General features: G+C 37.9%; 1 protein-coding gene across 8 annotated transcripts in view; it reads left to right on the forward strand.

Moving 5' to 3' along the window:
- CTNNA2 (catenin alpha 2) overlaps nt 1-26,045 on the forward strand; it is a 1,153,910-nt gene that overhangs the window by 832,317 nt on the left and 295,548 nt on the right. For 7 of the 8 annotated variants that reach the window (XM_054701781.1, XM_054701778.1, XM_054701779.1 and 4 more), the window contains one exon: nt 24,293-24,373. In XM_054701781.1, coding sequence (XP_054557756.1) covers nt 24,293-24,373 — 81 coding nt within the window. Of the gene's footprint in view, nt 1-23,923; nt 24,131-24,292; nt 24,374-26,045 lie in introns of those variants that run through there. The other variant, XM_037527716.2, reaches the window with a different exon arrangement.

The raw sequence follows: 26,045 nt of genomic DNA on the forward strand, positions 1-26,045 counted from the left end.
TCCCAAACAAATACCCCATTGCCAAAAGACTTATCACCGCAAGGAAGACCCAAGAACTTCCATGTTTCTGGCTCTACCTCTTGGGCGATGGAATGCTTGAGTTAGACAGGTCACATGCAACATTCTGTTCATGGGTGACTTGCATGTACTCCTCTGAACATCTGTTTCTTGAGATTTTAATGGGCATTACAAAGGAAAAATATTTTTGGCAGACCTTAGCTGTTGGAAAAGCAAGGTTAAATCGATTTAAATAGATTTTTTTTTCAATTTTTAACTGTCAGTGACCTCACATTTCCTTTGTAGAACTTAAAAAAAAAGTGTTTGTGTGTGTTTGTGTGTGTGTGTATGTGTGCGTTCCTTATGAATTATTTAAATAATATATTAGAGAATTGTTTTGGAGACAAATTCAAGGCAATATATCCTGTGAACCATCTCTTGAGACTTATAGTTCTAACCAATGAGGAACATCATGTGGTAGGACACAACCCTGCTGGTAGTGATGGTGAATCCACTTAATGTTGGAACCTTCTATCTAAAAACACCTTGTCAAGTCTCCTTCCTTGTCCCTACCATGTTCTTCCATTATGGCTGGTGGAGTGTGTCAAATGGTTGAAGGTGGTCAAAAGAAATCAATTTCAGTTATACAATAAATCAGTCAGGGGGATGTTATATATGATGACTATAGTGAGTAACACTGCATTTCAAATTTGAAAGTTGAAAGTTGCTCAGAGAAGAATTCTTAAAAGTCTTCATCACAAGTAGAAACTCTTGTGACTATGTATGGGGACAGATGTTAACTAGACTGATTGTTGTGATCACTTTTCAATAGATATCAATAGCCCATCATTGTGTTGTAAGTTGAAATTAACATAATGTGTCAGTTATACTTCGATTGAAAAAAGAGGTGACAAAGGAAAGGGAAACCCAACAATTCATAAAACCATATGCTCAAATTTATGCATAGTACATTTTAGTCTTGAATCTAATCATAATCATAAGCTTCTTAGGCTTTCAAAGTTGTATGCAGCCAGTAGCATTTTAAGTGCATTTTATGATTTGGTTTTGCCAAAGTGTTTTGAAAAATATGGCAAACAACCTTTGTGAAAATTGATTTAAATTTTAGAAAGGATAGAGGGAAACTCTTTCACACATAGGTATATAGTATTAGATATATGCATATATATTAAAGTATATATACATGTATATATACATGTAAGTAAATATACAGAATAAACATAACAAATGTTTTAAATGCATTTTTAGTCCATGTACTCTTTTTTTTTTTTTTTTAAAGATTTATTTATTTTATACAAGCACTGGGTATAGTCAGAAGCGTGGGAGGGTGAGAGAATTCACCAGAGCCAGAACGGGGAGCAGAGCAGGCAGAAGGACCAAAGTACACTGCTGAGGGGAGCAGTGGGCAGCAGGAGAGGTCTGCGCTCCATGTGGGACTCTCCTCTGGTGGCCGGGAAGCAGCCGAGGATCGAACCGGCGCTGCAGAGGCTGCGGGCAGCTTCGCAACCCAGCGCTCAACCGCTTTGCCACCGGGGAGGCCCAGTCCATGTACTCTTAATCTCCATAAAGATCACCTTAAAATTTAAAGTTTAAAATAATTTTGTCATTTTAATAATAGAAATTAGGCATATTATGGTAGTTTTGGGAATCATATTATTCCATCTACTTTGATGATGATGTTCCTACCCGAATATCCATTCAAAAGCCCCTATAAAGAATTAAAGTGATTTGAATACCACATCAATGTGTGAACACCACATCAAAAATAAAAAAAAAAGGCCATATTAAATATTTTGTGACTAAGTAGTTGTCTTTGATCAATTATAACCGCACAAGTGGAATTTCTGGGTCAAAACTATTCAAATTTAAAAGATTTTGATAGACATTGCTCAGTTGCCCTCCACAAAGTTTGTGCCTCCACAAAGTTCTGTGTTATCCACAGAATTTGAGAATACTCAATTTTATTCTTCAGACCATTCTTTCACCTAATGATTCCCAACAGAAGAGATGAATGCATCTAACAAAAAGGGAAGGATTGATGAAAATGTATGAAGTTTTGAGGAAAGAAAACTCAGAGCTGGAGATGATGTACTGCATTACATGTTGAGGGCAGATTATGCGATTTGAGAATCAGTTGGGTAGGGTTGACAATACTTAAGTTATTTCCTAAAAATAAAATATCCCTTATGGAAAAACGTAACAGAAGTCAGCCATTTCATTGAGCCATTATTCTCCCTACTATTCCCCGCACAGCTCCACTGGAGGACTCACTGTGGGGATCAGAGAATGTTTAGGTTCACCAGGGTTTAGAACCTTCCACTAGTTTTAATTATTTTTTTTTATTTTATTTTTTAAAGATTTATTTATTTATTTACCTTCCACTAGTTTTATAAATGCAGGCAGATTTCTTAAGGTCTCTGAACCTTCATATATGCCATAATAAAAAGGAGCTGAACGTACTTTGATTCAGGGTTATTGTGGAAGTGAGAGATAACCTATGTAAGTCTCCCGAACCGTAGCAGACACACATTTAATGGTAGCAGTTATTATCTTAAGATTTTTAAAACTTTATTAGATTTTCTTTGCCAGCAACTACACTATGGCCAATCTCTAGATGCAAATTGAAAAAACTGTTTGAGCATTCAGCTGTTTACAAATAGCTTTATGCTTGGTGAGAACCAACATGATGATTACTGGATTTTTTGCACTTTCATTTCCCACTCAGGATAGTGTGAAAAAAGTTTTAGGACATTGGAATGAGAGAGTTTCTTTTTAAGAATTTAATATTCAATATCAATTGTTTTTTCCCAACTAATACAAATCTCCTCAGTTGTTCATCATTGAAATGCCTAGAATATCAGAAATTGTAGTTTGCTCTGTTAAGGGTCTTAACAGTTTGTTTCTTTGAGATGGGACTGTATTTCATTGTGATTTTTTTTTTTTTTATAATGATGTAAATATCTATATTATATATAATACATAAAGATGTAAAATATACAAATGTATAAATTATTTTTATTTATTTTTTTTTAATAAATTTTATTGTTATATTCCCCATACAATTGCAGCCCCCCATTCTGACCCCAATCCCTCCCCTCCCACCCCCGCCCCCCTAAAAGTTTCTCTGGTTCATAGTTTTTTGTTGATTTTGATTTTCACTTTCTATAGTTATTCATTTCCTGGTCCCTTATTTAAGTTTTCTAGATTCCTGCTATGAGTGAGACCATCCGGTATTTTTCTTTTTCCTTTTGGCTTATTTCGCTGAGCATGATCCCTTCCAGCGCCATCCATGTTGCTGCAAATTGCATGTGTTTATCTTTTTTGAATGCTGAGTAATATTCCATGGTATATATGTACCACATCTTCTTGATCCAGTCATCTGTTTTTGGGCATTTGGGTTGTTTCCAAAGCTTAGCTATTGTAAACAGTGCTGCTATAAACATAGGGGTGCAGGTGTTCTTTGGAATGGATGTTTCTGTGTCCTTTGGGTAAATACCTAGGAGTGGAATTGCTGGATCATATGGAAGCTCTATGTTTAGTAGGTCCAGAAATCTCCATACAGCTTTCCACAGTGGTTGGACCAGTTTGCACTCCCACCAACAGTGCAGAAGAGTTCCTTTTTCTCCACACCCTCGCCAACATTTGTTGTTGCTAGTTTTTTTAATATGTGCCATTCTCACTGGTGTAAGATGGTATCTCATGGTAGTTTTGATTTGCATTTCCCTGATGACAAGTGATGTTGAACATTTTTTCATATGCCTGTTGGCCATTTGCATTTCCTCTTCAGAGAAGTTTCTTTTAAGCTCTTCTGCCCATTTTTTGACTGGATTATTTTCTTTGTTGTTGTTGAGTCTCATCAGCTCTTTGCAGATTTTTGTGATCAGTCCTTTTTCATTGTGATTTTTAGCAGTTAAGCTCAAGGTATTTATCAATTGAATGACATCATCATACCTGGAAATCTTTGTTAGCAAATAAATACATGCAGAGTGGACTTTTAATGATTTACCATATAGAATATTCCTAAGCCATCTTCCTGTGGGAGGATATCACATAATACCAATTTCGAATTTAAACAGGTTTTGACTGTTTAAACAGTTTTTGAGTGCATGATCTTTACCCTTTTGGGATTTTTACCTCTGCAAATATACACTATAAGTACTACCAAATACTACCAATACTGCCAAAGTTACGGGTTCTGAGGATTTAAATGGAATAATGTATTGAAAAGCACTTTATAAACTATGAACTACCATACACATTATTTAGTAGGATTTTAAATTAGCATTAGTAATGGGGTACATATTGTGGACAGGAGTTGCATCACACTGTAATGCTAATCCCCTCCACATGGCCTTCTTTGTATAAATAGTCCTATAAATGTGCTAAGATAGTTTATACACTATACACAGATTCTTTTTTGAAACAATTTTTTTTTTTTTAGTTTTTTTTTTTAATATTAAATTTTATTTTTATATTCCCCCATACAATTGCAAACGCCCCATTCTGACCCCAATCCTTCCCCTCCCGCCCCCCACCCCCCAAAAAGTGTCTCTGGTTCATAGTTTTTTGTTGATTTTGATTTTCACTTTCTTATATTCATTTTCCTGGTCCCTTATTTAAGTTTTCTAGATTCCTGCTATGAGTGAGACCATCCGGTATTTTTCTTTTTCTTTTTGGCTTATTTCGCTGATAAATTTCTTTCAATTTAAATGGGTGGATTGGTGGTAGGGGGTGAATTGGTGGTAGAAAGTAAATTGGTGGTGGGAATTTTACCAGGAAAACACCTGAAAGGAGAAAGGCATGTAAGCATGTGTTGTACAAAATGAACAATGATGTAACATATACATGCATACATACATACATACGTACATATACATATATATGTGTGTATATATATAAAGAAAAAAGAAAGAAGAAAAAAAGAAAACAGGTCAATTTGGGTGTAAAACGTAAAGCTATCGAATGTAACAGGTTAGCTTGATGATCTATTTGGAACATGGAGTCATTCCTGAAGCACTAGATACAGATGTTTTGGGGTGTGTCAGGTTTTTTTTTTTTTTTTTTTGTGACAATCTCAACATTTAAGGGAAAATTCCCAATATAACTAACTCTCTTTTGCCTGTTTTGAAGTTGTGACTGATTGATAGGTTTATCAGATTTAGGAGAAAAACATCTATCTGGAATATCACTGAAGTAATATTACCAATATAATTAATATTAAGATTATATTACTAATTTATACAGTAGTCATAAGTTATTATCACTGACAGTTTCAATGTAGAAAGGGGTATGAGAGGAGGTGAAGGAGATCTTCAATTTTTATTTGATTTATATGAGTGTTCAAAATATATAACTAACACATGTTGTTTTGTAATTTTAAAATATATCTCAAAAATAGCAAGAAAAAGTATATCTGTGATTAGGTCAAGCCAGTGCTAAATCATTGATATCTAGTCAAAAGACCTTAGCATATATGGCCTTGACCAGGGATGACTTATACTTGGAGAGAAAAACAACAGACATTTTCTAGTTGTAAGACCTTGCTCTAGTCAAGGTTCAGAAACTTGCCTGGTTTCAGAGAAAATTGCAACAAAATGGGGACTAAGATGCAGAAATCCCTGGCTTTCACTATGCTTCTCAAGCCCCTTACTTGTGTGTGTTATGAAGCAAGAGCCACATGCTTACCACATCATAGGCACTTAGTAAATTCCTGTTGACGATCCAAAATGTGGGCAGTTAGGATTTTAGCAGTCACTTGTGGTCGTCACTAATCAGCAGATATGTATCAAATGTCAACTGAATAAGTACCAAGTAATACAGGCATTAGTGATACAAAAACAAGAATAACATTGTGAAAATATGAATGGCATAGATATATGAGCCAGAAATTATGAGAAGAACCGCAGAAGAGGATGCATAAAATACAATGTGCACATGTGTGTGGGTACACTCACACACACACACACACACACACACACACACATACAAAGAGGTGACTATAGAGCATACAAAGGAGGTCTTCCATAGGTAGGTAAGACTGAAGAGTAGGGGAATGCCCATTCTATCACAGAGGCAGGCAGTGATATTGTATAGATGTTGGTGGGACTAGGCATTGAGAATGTCATGTGGAAGAGTCTGGAGTCGTGAAAGCACAATCTGTTCTGGGGATAATGACTAATACACGGGGTTGGGGTGAGAGTGGGAGATAAGAGTGGAAAACCAAACTGAGGTGAAACTGGAAAGACCCTCCTTAAACATTATCTTGTGTTAGGTTGACATTAGAAGATTTTAGGTAAGAATGTAAGATAATGTGTCTTATTAAAGATATTTATCAAATTATGGGTTGAATTTTTACACAGCAAATATGAGTACATAAAATGATTTAAAATAGATGTTCTAACAATATAATTAGACTAATAATAAGGTCTATTGTCATCCAAACTGGGTTACTTTTAAGAGTGAAGTGTGAGATTCTTACTGATTATACTGGGACGATGGAAGCATAGTGGAAACTATTGTCATCTTATCTGTGAAGCATACCGATGTGAGATGATTGAGTCTGTGGATGGTAACTGGTTGCTGGTGGCTGTTTGGAGATTCCCAGAGATCAGGACAATCCATGGGCTCTCATGTACATACCATGGGTGCTATGGAGTCCCAGATCCTCTCCAGTAGACCCTCTGCTCAGTGCATAAAAAATAAAATTAAGCAAGAAAAAAAAAATTCAAATTCAAATCCTTTTTTTTTAATTTAAAGACTTAATTACCTATGCGTACAAGAACTGGGGTACAGGCCAGAAGTGTGGGGGGTGAAAGGATTCACCAGAGACAGAGGGGGGAACAGAACAGGCAGACTGACTGAAAAACACTGCTGAGGGATGCAGTGGGTGAGACAGGAGAGTTCTGCTGTGCCATGTGGGTAGCTCCCTGGCCGGGGAGCTAACTTAATGCTACAGTGATTGCAGATAGCTTCATAGTTTGCATCTTATCCCCTTGCACCACCAGGGAGGCCCTAAATTCTTTCAATGGTACATTCACTTAATGTCTCTAAACTGTACTAAGCCCCACATTTAGAGAAGTATTTTTTTGTTTGTTTCTGCTTGTAGATTTTCTGTCTGTGAGCTGCTTTACCCCTCATACAGCAAAAGTTAATTTTTCTTAAAATTGCTCCATACCTGAAGAACTAGCAGGACTTGCATTTAGAGCCCAGAGGAAGTCCTGGGTTTATCTCTTACTCTCTGAATGTTCAACAAGTTTATTTCTGTCTTTAAACACACCTATAAATCAGTTACAATATGTACGTTTTGTCTGATTAAGTAAGCAATCAAAGTGTCCCATTTAACAGATAGTAGCTGTCCAATTGTGGTCTTTATTTTATATCTTATCATTGGGGAAGCAACTTTCTTTTTTACACCACTACCCCTATTTTACTTGGTTCCCTTGTATTGTGTATTATTTACTTGTGTTATGTCTGTATGATAGCATTTATCTTATTGCATTATAATTGCTTTTTAAATCACCTTTTTGACTTATTAGGACAATGATTCTCAAGTTCTTGATCCCTCCCCAAAGTGCATTTAGCCATGTCTGGAGATATATTTGGTTTTTACAACTGAGGGAAGGGACGCTACTGGAATCTAGTTGGTAGAGACCAGGGATACTGATAAATACCTTACAATGCAAAGGCCAACACTCCAAATTAAGAATTGCCTGGCCCAAAATATCTACCATGCGGAGGGCCAGAAACCATGCTTTTGACTTTGTGCATTGCTGTCCACTAAGTCCCCAATGACTAGCACTGACCAGAATTTTGCTATAATCCAGCTGCTCATGGATTTTGTCACTCTTTTTAGTCAACATGCAGGTTGTTGCTATGGTATCTCAGACACACACCAGGTGGGTTAAGCAGGAACTCTGAGAGGGACACCAGAAAATAAACATTAACCATAGGGAATAAGCATCGTAAGGTACTTAAATACATAATCACAGGTTTTTTAAATCAGAAGCGTCTGCCAGCTTTCAGATAGAAGACAAAAGTCACATTTTTATTTGAATTAAATTATGAGAGAATGTAAAAATAAATTGCCTTTGTTTTTTTTTAAATGAGAAATGTGTAAGGACCTATTAGGAAGATTGCTTTAACTAGATATATCTATCAATGTATCTATGTATTTATCTGTGTATCTATATATGTGTGTATGTATGTATTAATTTTGTTTGCATCTGTTAGCTTCCAGTTTTTAATAAGAACTGTAGGACTCTTTGAGAAAGCCTGTCTGGCATTCATAGCAAGAAATCTGTTCTGAATCTTAGGGAAGCCATTTTGTAATTGTTGAATGACATGGAATTCCTTCCTTATTCAGACAAGTGATTGACATAGACTTTGTGCTATGAAAAACTAAAGAGCATTCTAAGAAATCAATTAGAATATCTGTAGACAGCCATGATTCCCCCCCACTCTCACCCCAGCCCTCACCACAGTGCTCTTAGACTTCTTGTCAACCTGAATCAATGCTATATCTTATGCACTGTCATCACTTGATTGTTTGTTATCATCACTTGTTGATTGTTATCAACAAGTCATCACTTGATTGTTTCCTGCTGCACCTCACATTAGTTTTCCAGTGCTGCCAAGGAAAAATTCCACAGATTAGGGTCTTTTACAATGGACATTTATTTCCTCATAGTTCTGGAGATTAGAAGTCTGAGATCAAGGTATCCACAGTTTGGATTTGAGGCACTGGTTTGCAGTCTTGTCTCTCATAATCTTTCCTCTGTGTTATTCTGTGTCTAATCTCTGTTTTAAGACACCAGTGTATTGGATTTGGGTCCAATCAAATGAGCACATTTAACTTTAAATATCTTTTAAAAGATCCTTGTCAAAATATATTCACATTCTGAGTTACTAGGGTTTAGGACTTCAGCATATGAATGGGGGAGGGCCAACAATTCTGCCACATCACAAATGTAAATCTCAACATAGGTGGGTGTTCCATAAATACTTGTCCTTTGACAGAGATGTCCATTGTTTGAGATAGAAGGCAGCAACTGACTCCAGGGCACAAAAGGACAAAGATCAGCCTGGTTGGTGTGATTTGCAGCCTGTGAATTCAACCCTGGCCCAGCCCATTGCAATTGGAAGCCTATGCCAGTGCTTGCTGTATACACAAGAGTGACTGAGCTTATGGACATAACGTCAGGATAATGATACCACATGTAATGTTGATTGGTTATTCTCTTTATTTGTTTGTTTCCCACTTGGCTGGCTGTTAGACACTGAACCCTATACAGGGGGATGCGGTCTTTCTTTCATAGTGCTATGTTCTAGAGGAGTCGGTGCCCATACAGTTGAGAGATAAAGATAGACAAATGTTAACATGTGCATACATGTACCACACACACATATTCATTTATGCATACATTCAAATGCAAAACATAATTATAATTCCATTTTACCCTACTGCATTGTATATGCAATTGACAGATGCATCATCAAATAATTTGGGATTACTGACAACCTGTACCAATAATTTCTTTCCTTATAATCAGTGTTAGAAATCCAGTTTTTTACAGGTCTAATGACATAATTGGAAGTAACAGTGGTTCATTCAGTTCAGCTTATTCTGTGTGAACAGAGAAAATATTAGGCAACAACCTTTAGCCCTACTTCTGCCTTTTTCATCAAAGCTTGGAAGTCAGGAGGCAGCTACAGCCAGATGTCTGATTAGGAGGGATGTGTCTGAGACCACTCAGTGCCAGCTTGCCCAATGAACGGATGAAGGCTGTGCAGGGATTTATCTGAGGAGGATTCTGTAGCCTGCATCAGGAAGTGTCTATGCTCAATGCTATTGTGATTGAGATAAGGGTGAATTATGTGTAGGCTCTGTACTCAGGGAGAGGCAGGGCTTGCTCTGGGCAGTAAAGGATGCTTCAGGCTGGGGAAAAGAAGATAGAGTTGGCATATAGGAGAGTATTATGGGGGTGCTTAAAACAACTCTTTTCTGTGGACTGAGATGTACTTACAAAGAAGCAGAGAGTTGTCAACTTGGGAAGAGTAACTTGGGAGTTAATTTTCAGAAAATGTTAGGAAATCAGCAGAGTATAAATTTGGATTTACTAGTAGAAGCTTTAAAGTACTGCCTGCATCAGGATCCTGTGTGTGTGTGTGTGTGTGTGTGTGTGTGTGTTAGAGCTTGCAAAATTTTCTTTAGCTTTCTATGCTTTACTAAGATCAACAGTTTTTTCTTCATTCTTTGTCTGTTGCATCTAGGTTATCTTATTTTTATATCTACATGTAAATGTGACAATGACAAGCATGAAACTGGGAAAAATTGGTTTAACTTTCTTTTTCTTTGTGCAGGGACTTCTGAAGTGATGTGTCAGTCTATGTCTGTATTGTTTCGGTTTTCAGGCAGTACAGATTTTCTCTTCTAATTAAGTGGTTTTGGTTTAGAAACTTATGTCTTTGATATAGAGTGATTAATTCGCTGGGAATTAAGCAAAATTGCCTTAATGGTGGATATCTCGGGTCCTATTTCAGGCTTACTACCAGGGAACGAATGCTAAGCTGCTCATCATTCCCAAATTAAACAGATGAACAGAATTTCATGGAAATCTGAAAATACAGATTCTTGGGTTATAATTGGAAAGATATCAGTGAATCAAATGATGAGTCCTGTTGGGACCATTGCCTTATTCCTGTGTTTCTAGAACTCATCTGTGATTTTTAAAAGTGCTTATAAATGAGGATCATTCAGCCTCCCCCAGAGTTGCTGAAATCTCTTGGTGGAGGGACCAGGAATCCACATTTGCAATAACTATCTCAAGTGAACAGTTTTTAGCCTAGGTTTATGAAGCCAAAGATTCTCATTTCTAGCCATCACACACCATCATATTATTAACCACATCGTTGGGATTAATTCACCTAGATGTTTTACATTGGCAGCCTATTACCATAACTCTGCATCATATGAGATGTGTGTATGGCACCAGATTCTGCTTTTCTGATTCTGTAAGTAGATGGGGATAAGCAAATACACTCCCTGCTACCACCCAAGGGAGAAAGACCTGAAGGTCAGGAGTGAGCAATGAAGAATTAAGTCTCACCTAAGAAGTTCTCTCAATTTTGGCTGTTCACTCGCTTTAACTTTGAAGTCCTTTAACCAAGAACTTTACACTGTCATGAGGATCCGGTGAAGTGGGAGATGTGCACACAACTGGAAAAATGTATAAATTGCTAGGATTATAATCTAGGCAAAGGTTTTGTTGTGTGCACTTCATTTTGATTTTTTTTCCTACAGCTGGTCTGGAGAGAATACGATGCACTTCTTAAAATTCCATGCAGACCTAGAAAACTTTCAGTAAGATCTCAGCATAGGGAGGAAAAAGATCTCAGTGTCTGGCTGGATGTGATGTGCATTCTCAACTCTCCCCCTTAATAGACACAGTGTACACTACAGAGAGCAAAGTGTAATTTTAAGAACCTTGTAATTCTTTACAAATTAACACAGCAGATGGTGTTTATGGGAGCCACATAGTGAGGAATATTTGGGACGATGTGAGACATGTGTTCCAGGGTTTCGGCCTGCTTTCTACTTAGTTTAGCTTGTAACTGTCATGCTACAAAAATGCTATTTGCCTCATAAAGTTTTCATTGATTCCATGTGTGAGCAAATATCCCAAGAGACTGTTCTATTCTGGAGGTTCTAAATGTCCTCAATGAGAAGGGCTTCAGAGATAACCTTGACTCACCCATGACTAAGTGGGGGCCCATGCTTTGCTCCTTTGTTTTTGTTTTTAATAAAGATTTTATTTTTTCATAAAAGAACTGGGGTGCAGGCCAGAGGAGCAGGGTGGTGAGAGGACTCACCAGAGACAGAATGGGGAGCAGAACAGGTGGATCTACTGAAATACACTGCTGAGGGGAGCAGTGAGTGACGTAGAGGAGGTCTGTTTTGCCATGTGGGTTAGTTCCCCGGCCAGGGATCCAATTCAGGCCATCGAGGTGGTTGGGCCTTTGTGGTGGTAGCATTGAGACTTAGCCACCAGAGAGGCCCACCCTAGGCTACCAGAGATGCCCAAGCTTGCTCCTCCTGGATGATGGTGCTAGAGTTTGGGTGCATCCTGGGCTTGCAGTCAGACTTGGAGTGGGTTTGGGAAATTGAAAAAGTATCCAAGGCTTGATAAGCTCTACTCCTGAAAAATAAAAGAACATCAAAGGCTAACAGTAAAGTTAGCAGCTTTATCTGGCCGCTTGAAAGTGTATAAATAGTTAAAATATTTCTTTAGTTACTTTGACTTTCCAGATAATTAAAAATAGACATTACTCTCTCTTAGTTCCTTTATGGCGAGACGACTTAAAATGACTAGGACCTGTGCAGTTGCTTTCCAGACAGTATTGGCCTTTTGGAGAAGAGCATGAGAGGAAGGAGAAAGTGCCAAGATATGAAATAGGTGGTGGTGACACCCAAGAGGAAAAGTAGAGGCCATCCTCCTAGATTTTGGCAAACATCAGTTGAGGTCAGAATTGATTTAGAAAACAAAAAAGTCTTTGGGGGTTCCTGGATATATAAAAAGTACCTGTTATCCCAAATTGTATATTTCCTCTGTTCCATGTCACTCAGAAACATTCCTCCTTTTTCTTTACTGTCGGGCTGTTGAACAGAGGTGTTTGCTAGTACAACGTGATGCTTTGTCCCCTTCAGAATTCTGCCGGTCATTGAGAAGTATCATTCCCTAAACCTATTCCCTTTTGGTGCCCGTGTCCTCAAGTTTATCTGTTCCTACCTCCCACTATGTTAACAGAAAGATTTGAGATGTCATTTACTATTTATGTTTCTTCTGTCATGTGTACATACATCTTAGTCCCATGCAGTCAGTTGAAAGCTTTGATTTCTTTCTCATCCTTATTAGGAGAGATTTTGAACATAGAGGAAAGGGGGTGTGTGCAGAAAGAGATGAGGTAACAGTAGTAATCTACCAATAGTGAGATAAAGCTCCCCATCAACTCTACTTGGCACCATGGTAATCTTGTCCCCCAAAGATCCATAACTTATAATCATGTCAAACATCTAGAATACCAATTACTTCATTCATTTATATTCAATGCATATTTATATGTATTTATTTATGCATACTTAAGATTTGCTAGATCCTATTCCATGTCAGACACTGTGTAAGAATCTTCAGAGTTTCAAGGAAGTATAATTGACAGCCATTTTCCTGTCTTCTATGGACTGAAATGTGTCCCTCCAAAGTTCATATGTTAAAGCCCTAACCCCCAGTGTGATGGTATTTGGAGATGGGGACTGTGGGAGATAATTATGTTTAGATGAGGTGATGAGGACAGTGCTTTCATGATGTGATTATGCCCTTATAAGAGGAGATGCTAGCAAGCTTGTTGCAATTTCTCTCTCCACCATGTCAGGACATAGCGAGAAGGTAGCCATGTATAATCCCGGAAGAGAAATGTCATCAGAAACCACACCTGCTGGGTATTAATTGTGGACTTTCCAAGCTCCAGAATTGTGAGAAAATTAATTTTTGTTGTTTAAACCACACAGTCTATGGTATTCTGTTATAGCAGCCCAAATTGATTGATATACTCTCCTTAAGCTCCTTTACTTCTTGGGGACAAGAGGCATATATATATAGTTTAGAAACTTATGAGAAGTCTCTAAGCAGTATATGATCATAATGATACATTTTATACTTCTGTATTTTAGCCTTTGAGTGTGTGATATCTGAAATTCAATTAATAGGAGAGATATGCACAATATATAATTATTGCCTGAGTGGGAATCATTTATAAGACCCTAAATCAATGAAATAGATGGCTGTAGATTCTCAAAGTGTTACAGGGCAGGGAGAGGGGGCACCCCAAACCTCACAAAACTGCCTATTCTAAATGGGTTCTGCCATCCACCGTATCAACACGGAACATATGAGACTTGAACAGGAAGGAACTTTAATACAACCAGGAAACAATACAGGACAGGCAAAGAATCTAGTTTCTAAATCAAGCACCCAAAGTTACCCGTCCCCTTGTGGTTAAAAATCCACCCAAGCAGGGTTGGCCCAGAGCAAGGCCCCAAAGCCTGCCACAAGTCTAAAGCATCTTCCAGTGGGGACCCACAGAAAAGGGTCAAAAACAACCAGACAAGCCTGGAAGGAAAAGAGCAAAATCAAAATCAAGATAAAAGCCACCATTGTCACCTCCCCTTGGGTCTCTCACCCACATCTGTGTCACCCAGTCCATGACCAAAAGACAAGCACAGTTTCTTCACGTGTCTCTAGGCTCCATACCCCTCCTCCAGGTCTCCTTCTGGATCTCCATTCTGCTTCCTTCCTTCCTTCCTCAGTCTCCTCTGCAGCTTCTGTCTCTCCGTGTTTAGTTCCACCCTCCTTTTGGGTGGGGCAGGGAACCTGGAACCTCCCCCTTTCCTGGGGACCACCCTGTTACAAAAGGACTATGGGTTGCTGTGAATTGGAGAATTATGTAGGTGTGATGAAGGAATTATGAAGGAAGTGAATTGATCCAAGACTTAGAGATCTCCAAAAAAAATAGACTTCCCTTAAACTAAGTTCACACTCTGTCTGAAAATTGTCTGAAATCTGTAAACTCTCAGCAACGTGAACTCAGATATTGACATCTTTTTGAGGTGTGGAAAATGCCAAACTCTAGGGATCCTTTAGGTGTTGCTATCTTTAACTGTAACTAAGTGGGGAATATGCACTTAAAAATGAAGCAAAATTAAAATTTCATTGAAATGTAAATCATTTATGGGTTCATATGTGTTTGTATGTGTATTTAAAATCAGTGGGAATTTGCACTTTACCTTGGATACTTTCATCTTAAATGCAAAGATGAAATAGCATTTTTTAGCAGTTTGCTCAGTTCATGGTCTCTCATGAGTTTTGAAGGAGCATGTGGTTAAGTAACCCTGGTTTTTCAGCAATCACCTATGGTTAGGAGCTGGGGGGAGGGGAATTTGAAGAAACATGTCTTCAATGCAGTGTTTTCTGACAGATAATCACTAAGGACTACAACTGTGTTGATAAAAGAAGTCCAGTAGCAAAAGCTATATTATTTCACATGAGCCAACCACTTTCTATGGCTTTGATCAGCAATTGTGAGTTGGGTGAGCTTTATTTTTAGGACCCTACATTTTCCAAATCATTCATCCCTATCCCTTCCACATGTGCTTCCTATCTCTAGGTACCTGCTTGGAAAATTTATCCTTCTAACCATAAACATGTATTTCTGGACCACTTATTAGGAGTATCATGTTGAGTCCCCTAGGAGAAAACTAAAATATACACTACATACACCAGTCATCAAAAGCTTGAGTTCTGTTCTGTAGCCACATGAAAACTTGATACATTATCAGAATGGTATATTCTTAACATCCACATTACCTGGTGCAGCACTTAATTGAAGGATTCAGTTGCAGGGGAGGAAGATCTTCAAGGGATATATCAGTTTAGAAACATTCATTGTAACAGGGGAATTTTGAGTTCTACCTTGAAGAATGGATAAACCAGTGGTTGTAGGGGAAATGACCTCTTTCATTCAGGTACCAAGATGAGGTAGAAAGTGTTTGAGTTGTTGAAAAGGAACAAATTAATCAGATACAAGGGCAAATACAAGAGGAGACCTGATTATGAAGTCTTAAAATATGGGCCCAAGTGTTCAGCAAAGTAGGGATCCAGAAGAACTAAATAGTTTGAGGAATATTAACAAACCACACTGAGGATAATGAGAGAGGTTAAAACAAATGATGGTGTGGTGGAGATCTACACTAGGGTGGGTCATGGGAAGAATTTGAGGAAAAGCAGGAATTCTAGAGATTATTCCATGGGCAATTTCTCAAGGCTACTGATTAGCAGAATTTAGGGAAGGACTCTGATAATAGAATCTAGAGCTTCGACCATCATTAGTGTGGGGGAAAACCCTGTGCAAAAGACTTAGCACCCACAAGGGCTTCTGGGCTATGTCCTTGGCTGACTTAGTTGGACTCTCCCTTTTCTAGCACTCTGTCTTCCAATTATTTTGGTCTGGTGTTTTGAGATCTCTCATGCAGTCACATATTTCTGATTGTAAGTGACAAAAATTAAGCATCAATAAACATGAGGGAATTTATTAACTGGTGGATACTTAAAACTCTTAAGTACAACTAAATTCAGGATTCCATGTATTGATTAAATAAAATAAGTTTATTTAATAGTCTTTTGAATTCCTGTTATGTGACAGGCATAGCAACAGACTCTAAGGCTATAATGACAAAGCAAACAAACACTGTATCCTAACCTTTATTTTACAAGTTATGACTCCATTTTACAAGTTTTGACTCCAAAAGTGACTACTTTTTCTTCTCTTTGCTTCCTTCCCTTACCTTCTGTTTCTTCCCCTTAAATCCTCATCCCTTCCCTGCCCTAAATTTACCTCTCTTCCTCCTGTTTTCCAATCCCCTGCCCAACTATGTTTTTCTTTACGGGGCACCTTTTTCAGACTTGTTCAGTAGCTCAAAGTGCATCTACTGACAGTTTATCAATCCCTTTGGGGGAAAAAAAATTGCCTCCTTCAAAATAATTCTGCATACAACCTTATAGTAGCTTTCTCTCTTGTTTGAATGTTTTCATAAATGTATCCCTTGGTCAGAACCCTGTGGTTGAGAGTCAAAGGGAAAACTTAGAGAATTTAACCAAAAGAATATGGATAGATTACCGGAAAGGTATAAGCAAAGAGTGATGAACCCTGATCACCCCATGCCAGTCCTTACTGTGTATTGCCTGATGTGTACTGATATTGTTGTGCTAATAGGTAGGGCCTGTGAGGCTTACAGATAAATGCCATTCTGATAGTCTCTTTTTACATATTGATGATTCTTTCCTGAGCATAGATGCGGTCTTGTAGAGAAATGTCAGATACACTTATGCCTGATATTTTGTCTTCCATTTTCCCCTGCCTACCTTTGACATCCTTCCCCACTAGTCTAAGGGTCCAGGAAAGCTGTCATGATGTAGTCATATCTGGACCATAGTTTGATTTGTGACCACTGCTAAACTTTCATCCATTCTAAAGAGATATTGTCCATTCCTTGTACAAAATAGTGAAAAGAAAGGTCCATTTTCTCAGACTGTGACCTATACATAATAAGAGGTGTTATGAGCTGTTCAGTGTTCTACAAATAAAAGTACTATTTTAATAAGACTATTTTTTCTATATATAGGGTTTGCAGGTAGATGGGCAATTCTCCAAATGTGACAGGGTGACTGCTGGATCAATACATAATTTTTTGTCTTTCCTCCTGTTGTCTAAATCATAGGTTTAAATGACAGGAAAATGTGTTGGAGGTAGAGTGATGGTGCATTATTGCTTTCTGCCATTCTGATCATTTTGACTTCCACTTTTTTCAAATAACAACTTAAAAAGTTCATATTTGATTAGTTACCTGTACATTAAATATGTTAGTCATAGCTATGCAATATTTTGAAGATTCTTCATAGGCTCTATCAAGTTTGCAGGTACCATTGAGGAAAAGAAAAAAAGTGATAAACATCTGCCTTCTGACAGTCATTCCCCAATTATTATATAATAAAATCATGCCTTGAAATTAACATGAAACCTTGGATCTCACAGAAAACACTAAGATGGTAGATTTATATTCACACGGTCACCATGAGTGGCCACTTGGATTGGATTATGTATTTAGGATGTGATGAGCGACATGAATGGAGAATACCCTTTAAAGAAATAGTCAATTTCAGAAATTAAAAAAAAAATCTCTTGTATCTTTTGTTTTATACATTAGGGAGCTGGTATCAGTTGTATAATATTCAGCATATGATATAAATACATTAACTGATGTGGTAAAAGAGACAGAAAGAAGGAAAGAAAGATGCTCATGCAAAGTGGAAGGGACTTTTTTTCCCTAGAGGGACTTGTTGAAATAATTATAAAAATCAAAATTTCAATTCATCTTAAAATTCATTTGAGAAAGACCCCAATTTGTGTGTGTGTGTGTGTATGTGTGTGTGTATAATAAAACTGAAAATATGAAAGTCTCCCTGACAGCATCTGATACTTTGGAAAACTGGACTTGAATTTGGAGCCAGAGGTCGGGAAAATAAAGGATCCCTGGCAAAAATTTAAATAAGGAAATTCATTTCCTTCAGTCTCATCAATTGAAGCCATAGCTCTATCCCACTATTTTGTACAATAGTGCTCAAAGACTAAACAAAGTTTAATAATCATGCACCCCACTAAAGCAACAGATGGCAATAAGAAAGGCATGTGGAGCAGTGTGTGTGAATACTCCATCTATCTTCTTTTTAAAATATATTTGGGGCATTCCTGGTAGCACAAGGGGTTAAGCCAGCCACTGCAGCACAAGTTTGATCCCCCACCAGGGAACTAACCCACATGGCGCAGCAGACCTCTCTTGTCTCACCCACTTCTCCCCTCAGCAGTGTATTTCAGTAGATCTGCCTGTTCTTCTCCCCACTCTGTCTCTGGTGAATCCTCTCACCCCCCTGCATCTCAGGCCCACAACCCAGCTTTTGTATAATAAATCTTTAAATATTTAAATCATAAATAAATAAAATCTTTAAAGCATAAATAAATAAATCCTTTAAAATAATAAAATATATTTATTACATGGTTATCTCTACTGCAGATTCATCATCTTCAGGTAAATATAAAGATGACAAGTGAGAACAGGCCCAAGAAAGACATACAAAGTTTGTGGACAAAACCTGATAGAACCAATACGTACTGAGATTTCATTTGGATGGCCTTTGAAAAGTAACATGAAACTCTAACAATCACAGTCCTAGAATTTGAGAGAAGGGGGAGCGTTTAGATATATAATAAATGGGGAAAGTCCTGGACTGGGGGCCTGGAGGTCCTGGTCAGACACCAGTTAGCTAGGTGATGGCAATCAGTGAGCACTTCTCTCTGCATCTGCTGTCCTCATCTTTGAAACGAAAGAACAGGTGGGGGAGGAGAGAAAATGAACGTTTATTGAGTTGCCTGTGCTAGGTCAGGTATTGTGCCAAGCATATTGCAGGTCATGTCTCTTAGAACGTCATAATAATCCCACAAGGCAAGCATTTATCCACATTTTAGAAATGAGAAAACCCTGACAGACTGTCAGTTCACAGTCCTTCCTGCAAGGAAGCTGTGAGAGCTTTCTTGTAACAAGGGAAGGGTGGTTACATGTCCTGAGGTTTTTTGGTTTCCCACATGTCCTAGTCCTGTAGCTTGTCTCTGGCCCCTCCATGCTATAGATGGTAAGTCTGGAGTCTGGAGAAGTAGTCAATTCACTTAGATAGTTATTGGCAGAGAGTGGTTACAACTGTTTCTTGTTTACTTCTGTTCACCAAAAGAAGGGAATAAGTAGTTAATGAATTAAAACCACACATTTTCTTATTACTAGGTGAGAGTGTAAAAATGAAGAGGGTGTAAAAACTTCAACTGGTAAGACTTCTTCTAGGTTATAGAACTTGTAAGACGTGGGGGAGAGAGTTGGATGAGGCATCTGGTTCATTTCCTGGTAACTAGAATTTGCTGGAGATGATCAAGTTCTATGTCATTTTAACAAATATATTCAAGAATTTACTATGTTAAGACATTCATCTGAAGTTTTTGCCCCTTATTTCACCTTAGAAATATCTTAGACTAGTTGTACTTAAAATGTACTGCCCCAAATATTCCTTCCTTAAAGAGAAATAATGTTTCCTTTAGAAATTCTAGTTTTTGGCAATGTTTTCGTATATTATCTGCCCCAGTGGAGAAAGCAGAAGTCCAGATGATCCAAAAATAGTTTCTATGTAGTTTCCAAATCAATCCTTCCATTTTTTCCACAGCAGAAATACTTTCCTAATTACCTTGACTACTGTTAATGCCTTTTATTGTTTCCAGCACATTGACATTGTGATTGATTGTCCTGCTAACCTGGTGAAGAAGGCAGGGCATATATTATGCTATCCATTGTGCTCATGAGAAAACTCAAAAAGAGGAGGCAAATCATTAGTCCATGGTTATAGAGCCTAACAATGGAGGGCCGCCACCAGGAAGCAAGAGTCTTTTTTCTTTTGTTTGCCTCAATGATTGTCATCCTACTCATTTTAAGGCAATAATTTAAAAGTTTTTCCAAATATGGACATAGAGTACAGAAAAGTAAGGAGTTATGTCTTGCAAATCCCATTTGCTGTGTAAATCTGAGTATTAAAGCACTACTGTCATTATTCCAGTGGCTCAAATTTTCTCAGATTTAGTCCTTATTTTATCATTTCTACCCTTTATAAACAGTGTGAATACATACAGAGCCCAGGTCTACTGAGTTTTTTTCTTAATTGGCTTTAGCCAAAGACTTGAAAGGTGGAGAAACCCAGGATTGCAAAATATTACAGTTTCATGGAATGCTGGTCTTGAAGATCAAAATATAGTTGGCGTAATCACACTCTAAAGGAATTCATATAAAAATTACTTCTTTACAGCTTGTCGAACCAATCCCTTCACATTACGGAGAAAAATCATGGAGAAAAGGCTGGTCCATTTCATCCATGATCCTCCCAAAACCTGCCTTGCTAATTTTTTTTTTTAAAGATTTATTTATTTATTTATATAAGAACTGGGGTTCAGGCCAGATGCACAGGAGGGTGAGAGGATTCACCAGAGACAGAGCGGGAAATGGAACAGGCAGACGGACCAAAGACACTGCTGAGGGGAGCAGCAAGCAAGGCAGGAAAGGTCTGCCGCGCCATGTGGGATTCTTGCCAGCCGGCTGGGATCGAACCCGCACTGCAGAGGCTGCGGACTGCTTAACAGTTTGGCGCTCAATCGCCTGCACCACCAGGGATTCCCTGCCTTGCTATTTGTTGTCTTGATGCCTTTCTATTTGCCACTCCATCCTTTCAAGTACACCTCTTTTTTCTATTCATATCTTACTTATGATTTAAGATCTAGTGATCTAGTGACACACTAAATGCAACATCTTGGCTCTCTTCTGAGTGACTCATTTAGCCCTTTGGCATGCTGGTCCCTTGTACAGTTGTTAGTCTCAAGTTCAGGTTCACACACTTGACTTAGGAGCTTGATGACCATAATTTTTTGCATGTTACCCATGTTGACCAACAGGATCCTGTACATCTAAGGAACATATGTGCTTTTCATTGGCATATTATTGAGCAAGATGGGATACGTAGTCCCCTGTTGCCCTTCTATTCATAGAACTGGGCAACAAGGCCTTCTCAACCCCAGCTACAATCTTAAACATCTGATTACCTGTGTGGGTAGGTGTAGCTAATTTAGCATATAACAATACAGGATCCCAGTTAAATTTGATTTCAGGTAAGCAATTACTTCTTTTTTTTAAGAATAAATATATCCTCCAATATTTTAAAGTTAAAAAAAACAAAAAATGATATCTGGGGCCTCCCCTGATGGCACAGCGGTTGAGTGCTGGGCTGCGAAGCTGCCCGCAGCCTCTGCAGTGCAGGTTCAATCCCTGGCCGCCAGCGAGGATCCCACATGGTGCGACAGACCTCTCCTATCATGCCCACTGCTCCCCTCAGCAGTGTACTTCGTCAGTCTGCCTGCTCTGCTCCCCGCTGCTCTGGCTCTGGTGAATTCTCTCACCCTCCCATGCTTCTGACTGTACCCAGTGCTTGTATAAATAAATAAATAAATCTTTAAAAAAAAGAGATATCTGACCTGTACCTGCGTGACTCACCTTAATTGCCTCAATGCAATCATGGCCTGTCAGAGCATGTCTTTATTTAAATTTGTTTTCATTATTTTTCACTTTCTAAAATATTGAATTAGATGTTATTTTTTTGGATTACTGAGTTCTTTAGTATCTCCTGAACACCAAAAGGGGGCGCTTCTCACTCCCCTCTCCCTCATCCCAGGCCTGCTCTGAACTTTAACACCTCACTTATAAGATGGCAATTATATGCCTCTGGCAGGATGAAATGAGCGCCATGTCTGATACTTAGTATTTGTTGAGTAATTATTTTGTGTTGAATTTTTTTTACATTGAAATGTTCAATTATTCATTCTCCTGTAATAGCCACTTTTAAAACCAAACTCATAATTATTATTTTTTAAAGTAAGATTTTTTTTCTCTCATAAATGGAAAAGGCATAGAAATCTGTGGTTCTCAGAATGATCCTTGCCTAGACCTCTGCAAATGTGCTCTCTATTTTGATTGCAGACATCCTATTTGCAAGGAAAAAGTCAAAGAGAAAAGAAATAACTCTGGCTGCTAATTTGTGGTACATAGTAAATGCAGTACATGAGGAGCCAGGGCTCTGAAGTCACACTTGCTATCTGACCAGCTTTCTCCAAGGATAAAGCACCGATTATTCTTCTCCAATGATCTTTATTTTCTTCCAGCTACTTGTATGCTTATATTTCAAAGTTGGGAAATATAAGCCACTTGTTTTAAACTTTCTACTTATAGACTTCAGTGTATACATCTGAAGGTGACATCATATGAGTTAGGGAATATGAATGATAAGAAATTGTAAGATTTTAGATGATTATGCGCACACATAGCCTGTTCTTTTGTTTGTTAATGGAAACTATATATATATATATATATATATATATATATATATATATCTCATGTGAGGTATCTGTCTATATCTATCTATCTATCTCACATATTTTTTTTTCTGGAAAAGTGGTTATTTAAGCAAGTTGAAGAAAAGAATGGCTGCTTTCAATGTAGATGTGATGAATACATAGTAGTATTATGTGTCCTGGATTTGGTCACTGGAAGAGAACACTCAGAAATCTGTTGAGCACTTTACACTGTTTCCATGACTTGGCTATTGTGAATATTGCTGCAATGAAGATAGTGGTGCATGCATCTTTCCAAATTAAGGTTTTCATATTCTTCAGATAGATGTCTGAAAGTGGAATTGCTTGTGATTCTATGAATCTTTAAAATGCTTAATCCCATTAAGCACAACTGGTGACTAGGGATTTCATTTCATCACATACACAAACTACTGCAGAGACCTACTTGTGTTTACAGAGACTGAGTATGGAACAGTTGACCTGCTATTAGGACCATAAATAAATCTGTGGGTATTTGACTAAACATAAGGCAACCAGGGGCTGCCCTGGTGGTGCAAGGGGTTAAGTCTCAGCGCTATGAAGCTATCGGCAGCCACTGAAGCAGAGGTTCAATCCCTGGCCAGGGAGCAAACCCACATGGTGCAGCAGACCTCTCCTGTCTCACCTGCTACTCCCCTCAGCAGTGTATTTCAGTCAGTCCAACTGTTCTGCTCCCCACTCAGTCTCTGATGAACACTCTCATTACCCTCACTCCCCCGCACCTCTGGCCTACACCCCAGCTCTTGTATGCATAAATAAATAAAATAAATCTTTAAAAAAAAGGATTAGGTAACTTAATAGATTTGATAATAGCTTTTTTGAAAATAGTCTTTCTCTTAAAGGGCAGATAATACTATTCATAAAGTTAAATAGAACTTTTAAACCATGAAATCTTGTTTTTACTGTTATTTATAAAAGTAAATAGAGATTCTGTTTTGTTTGGTTTAAACTGTTATAGCCGTTAAAAATAGAGGGGGGAGAACTACTTATAGGTGAAACTTTCAAGTGAATAATTTATTGAAGAAAGGTATTTTTTGTGTACTTGTTGATTTTTGTTGTTTTGTTTTGTTTGTTTTTTTGGCTTTACCTTTGCCTGTTACAGTCACAAGTGACAGTTTCCTCAGAACTCCAATCAGTGGGTTACTTGTTACCATGTTTTACATTCCATAGCATGATGAAACAGAGATTGGAAACACTGGCGTCTTTTGATTCTGATGCACAAGTTCCATTATGACCTATGATGACAGTCTGGTGATTTGCTTTAAATGTCTTTTCTAAGTTAGTTTCTGTCATTCTATGAAATAGTATGTTTGTATAATAAAGAAGCCTAACACATTTGTATTTGAAGACAAAATCAAAATATCCCTGCTATGTTACTTGATGGCTAAATGTCTGGAGAAAGGAAAAAAATATAGATTTGCATTGAGTTAATATATGCAACCCTCCTGAGAATATTGATTTTCATCAACTTTAGTTTTTATTTCAGGTAAAGTCAACTTTAGTGACCAAATTAGCTGCTGCTGGGAAGAATCTTTTAAAGAATTTTTTGAACTCTGCAACTCCAATGTGTTTCTGATTTTTTTTTAAACTTTTAATGTTTCTAACATGGAATTTTCTAAACCCAAAATTATTTCTCTTTTCTTAATAGACTGGAAGGAAAGAAAAAGGAGATCCTCTAAACATTGCAATTGATAAGATGACCAAGAAAACAAGAGATCTAAGGAGACAGGTACTCTTTTCTTTTTTATATTTTAAGTGGTTAGTACTTAGTGATGGTTTCCAAAAATGTCCTTTTCTGGGTGCTTTCTTAGAACTGATTTTAGGTTGTTATTCTTTGTCATATCAACATATACACAATTCAACAACAGGGTATAGTCTGCTGAGCAGACAGATGTGACAGCTGCAAGGGGTGTGGTGATGAAAACAGCCTAGGAGGGGGCAGCTGGCTCTCTACTTAGACAGTCTCCCCAGATGGAGACTTGATGAGTTCACTTCCCTTTACATTTGGTTTTCAGTTTTCCAGACCCAGGTATGCAAGAGCTAACCTCTGGTTTCTTTTGGCTCTTACTTGTTGAACTCCCAAGATAGTAGATGAATAAACAACTATGTCAATGTTTAAAAAAAAAGAATGCTGATCATTAGTGAGAAATTTAACTCTTAATCTTATGGGCTAATTCAGGTCTCTGACCCAGTGTTTACCGTTGGGAATGAAAATCTAGGGGAGAGTTTGCTAAGTGATTGTTCAGGGAGCAGGGAACTAACTCAAGGGAAATTAGATGGATGATTTAAATAGATAATGGCATCGCTAGTTTGATGGGTTCATATTTTTTGGGGGGGAAATCCTCTGTTCACAGTCTCTCTTCGTCTCAAGAGCACTGTTTAAATACTGGTAAATATTTTGCTCTTGTGGTCCTTATTTGATATGTTTCCATAGTGAGCTCCATTTTCTTTGATAGTGTTCTTTTTCTTGAAGAGATAATGTCTTGATTAATTCATAATAAAATCCCTGGATTTCTGCCAGAGAGTCATCTGGTCTTCTACTAGTAACTTCTACCAGTAACTTCTTTAGTAACGTACATCAGTCTCACTCACTGTGTGTTCATTGTGTTAGTAGGTTAGAACCAACCACTTCCTCGGGCCAATGCCTGCTTTCTGTCAGCAGCTGGAAAAACTAGACCAGCTTGGCTGCATGGAGCATCACTCTGGCAGCATTTAAATACAAACAAGATTAGCAAGGTACCTGAGCAGGAATGGCCAAAGAGCATCTTAGAAATGGTTTGAAAGAGAAGAAGACACCATCTCTGATGACAGCTGGGGATCTTCTGAGTTTGTTTCAGAAAGTATAAATACACTGGAGCTAATGTCCTCCAGAAGATATCACAATTAGTTCTGGAATATAAGAGTCTGGTTTGTTCAGCAAACAAGAACTTTTAGGGAAAACATTCCATTTTTATTTTACCTTGAAAAAATAGAGAATAAATAGAGAAAAATAGAGAATAAACATTGTCCTGTGTTGCCCATGTCTGTGTTGCCTCTTAGACTGTCTCTCCATATGAAGCCCCCATCTGATGTAAAATGTGAGGGATATTACTATTGGAATTAATGGAAAACATTAACTTAGGAGTCTGGCTTCCAGGGTTTTACTTCTAGCTCTGCCACTAAACTGGCTGTGCAGCTCCACAGCTTGGAAGGATCCTTGGAAGGATCTCTAAGAGATCCTTCATCTCTTGGTCTCCTTTCTTATCTGCAAAAATAGGCATCCAAACTAAGTCTCAGAGTTACCTTTGAACTGTATATAAGAATTAATGACTACAAAGGAAGTCCTCATTCATATTCTATGTCAGAAACTGTAATGCCTTAAAATCATGTTTTTAAAAGATTTCAAAAGCAGTGGGTGGGGC

The sequence above is a fragment of the Talpa occidentalis genome, unplaced genomic scaffold (assembly GCF_014898055.3).
Source record: "Talpa occidentalis isolate TD23 unplaced genomic scaffold, MPIMG_talOcc4v2.1 talOcc4.5, whole genome shotgun sequence".
Classification (NCBI taxonomy): Eukaryota; Metazoa; Chordata; class Mammalia; order Eulipotyphla; family Talpidae; genus Talpa; species Talpa occidentalis.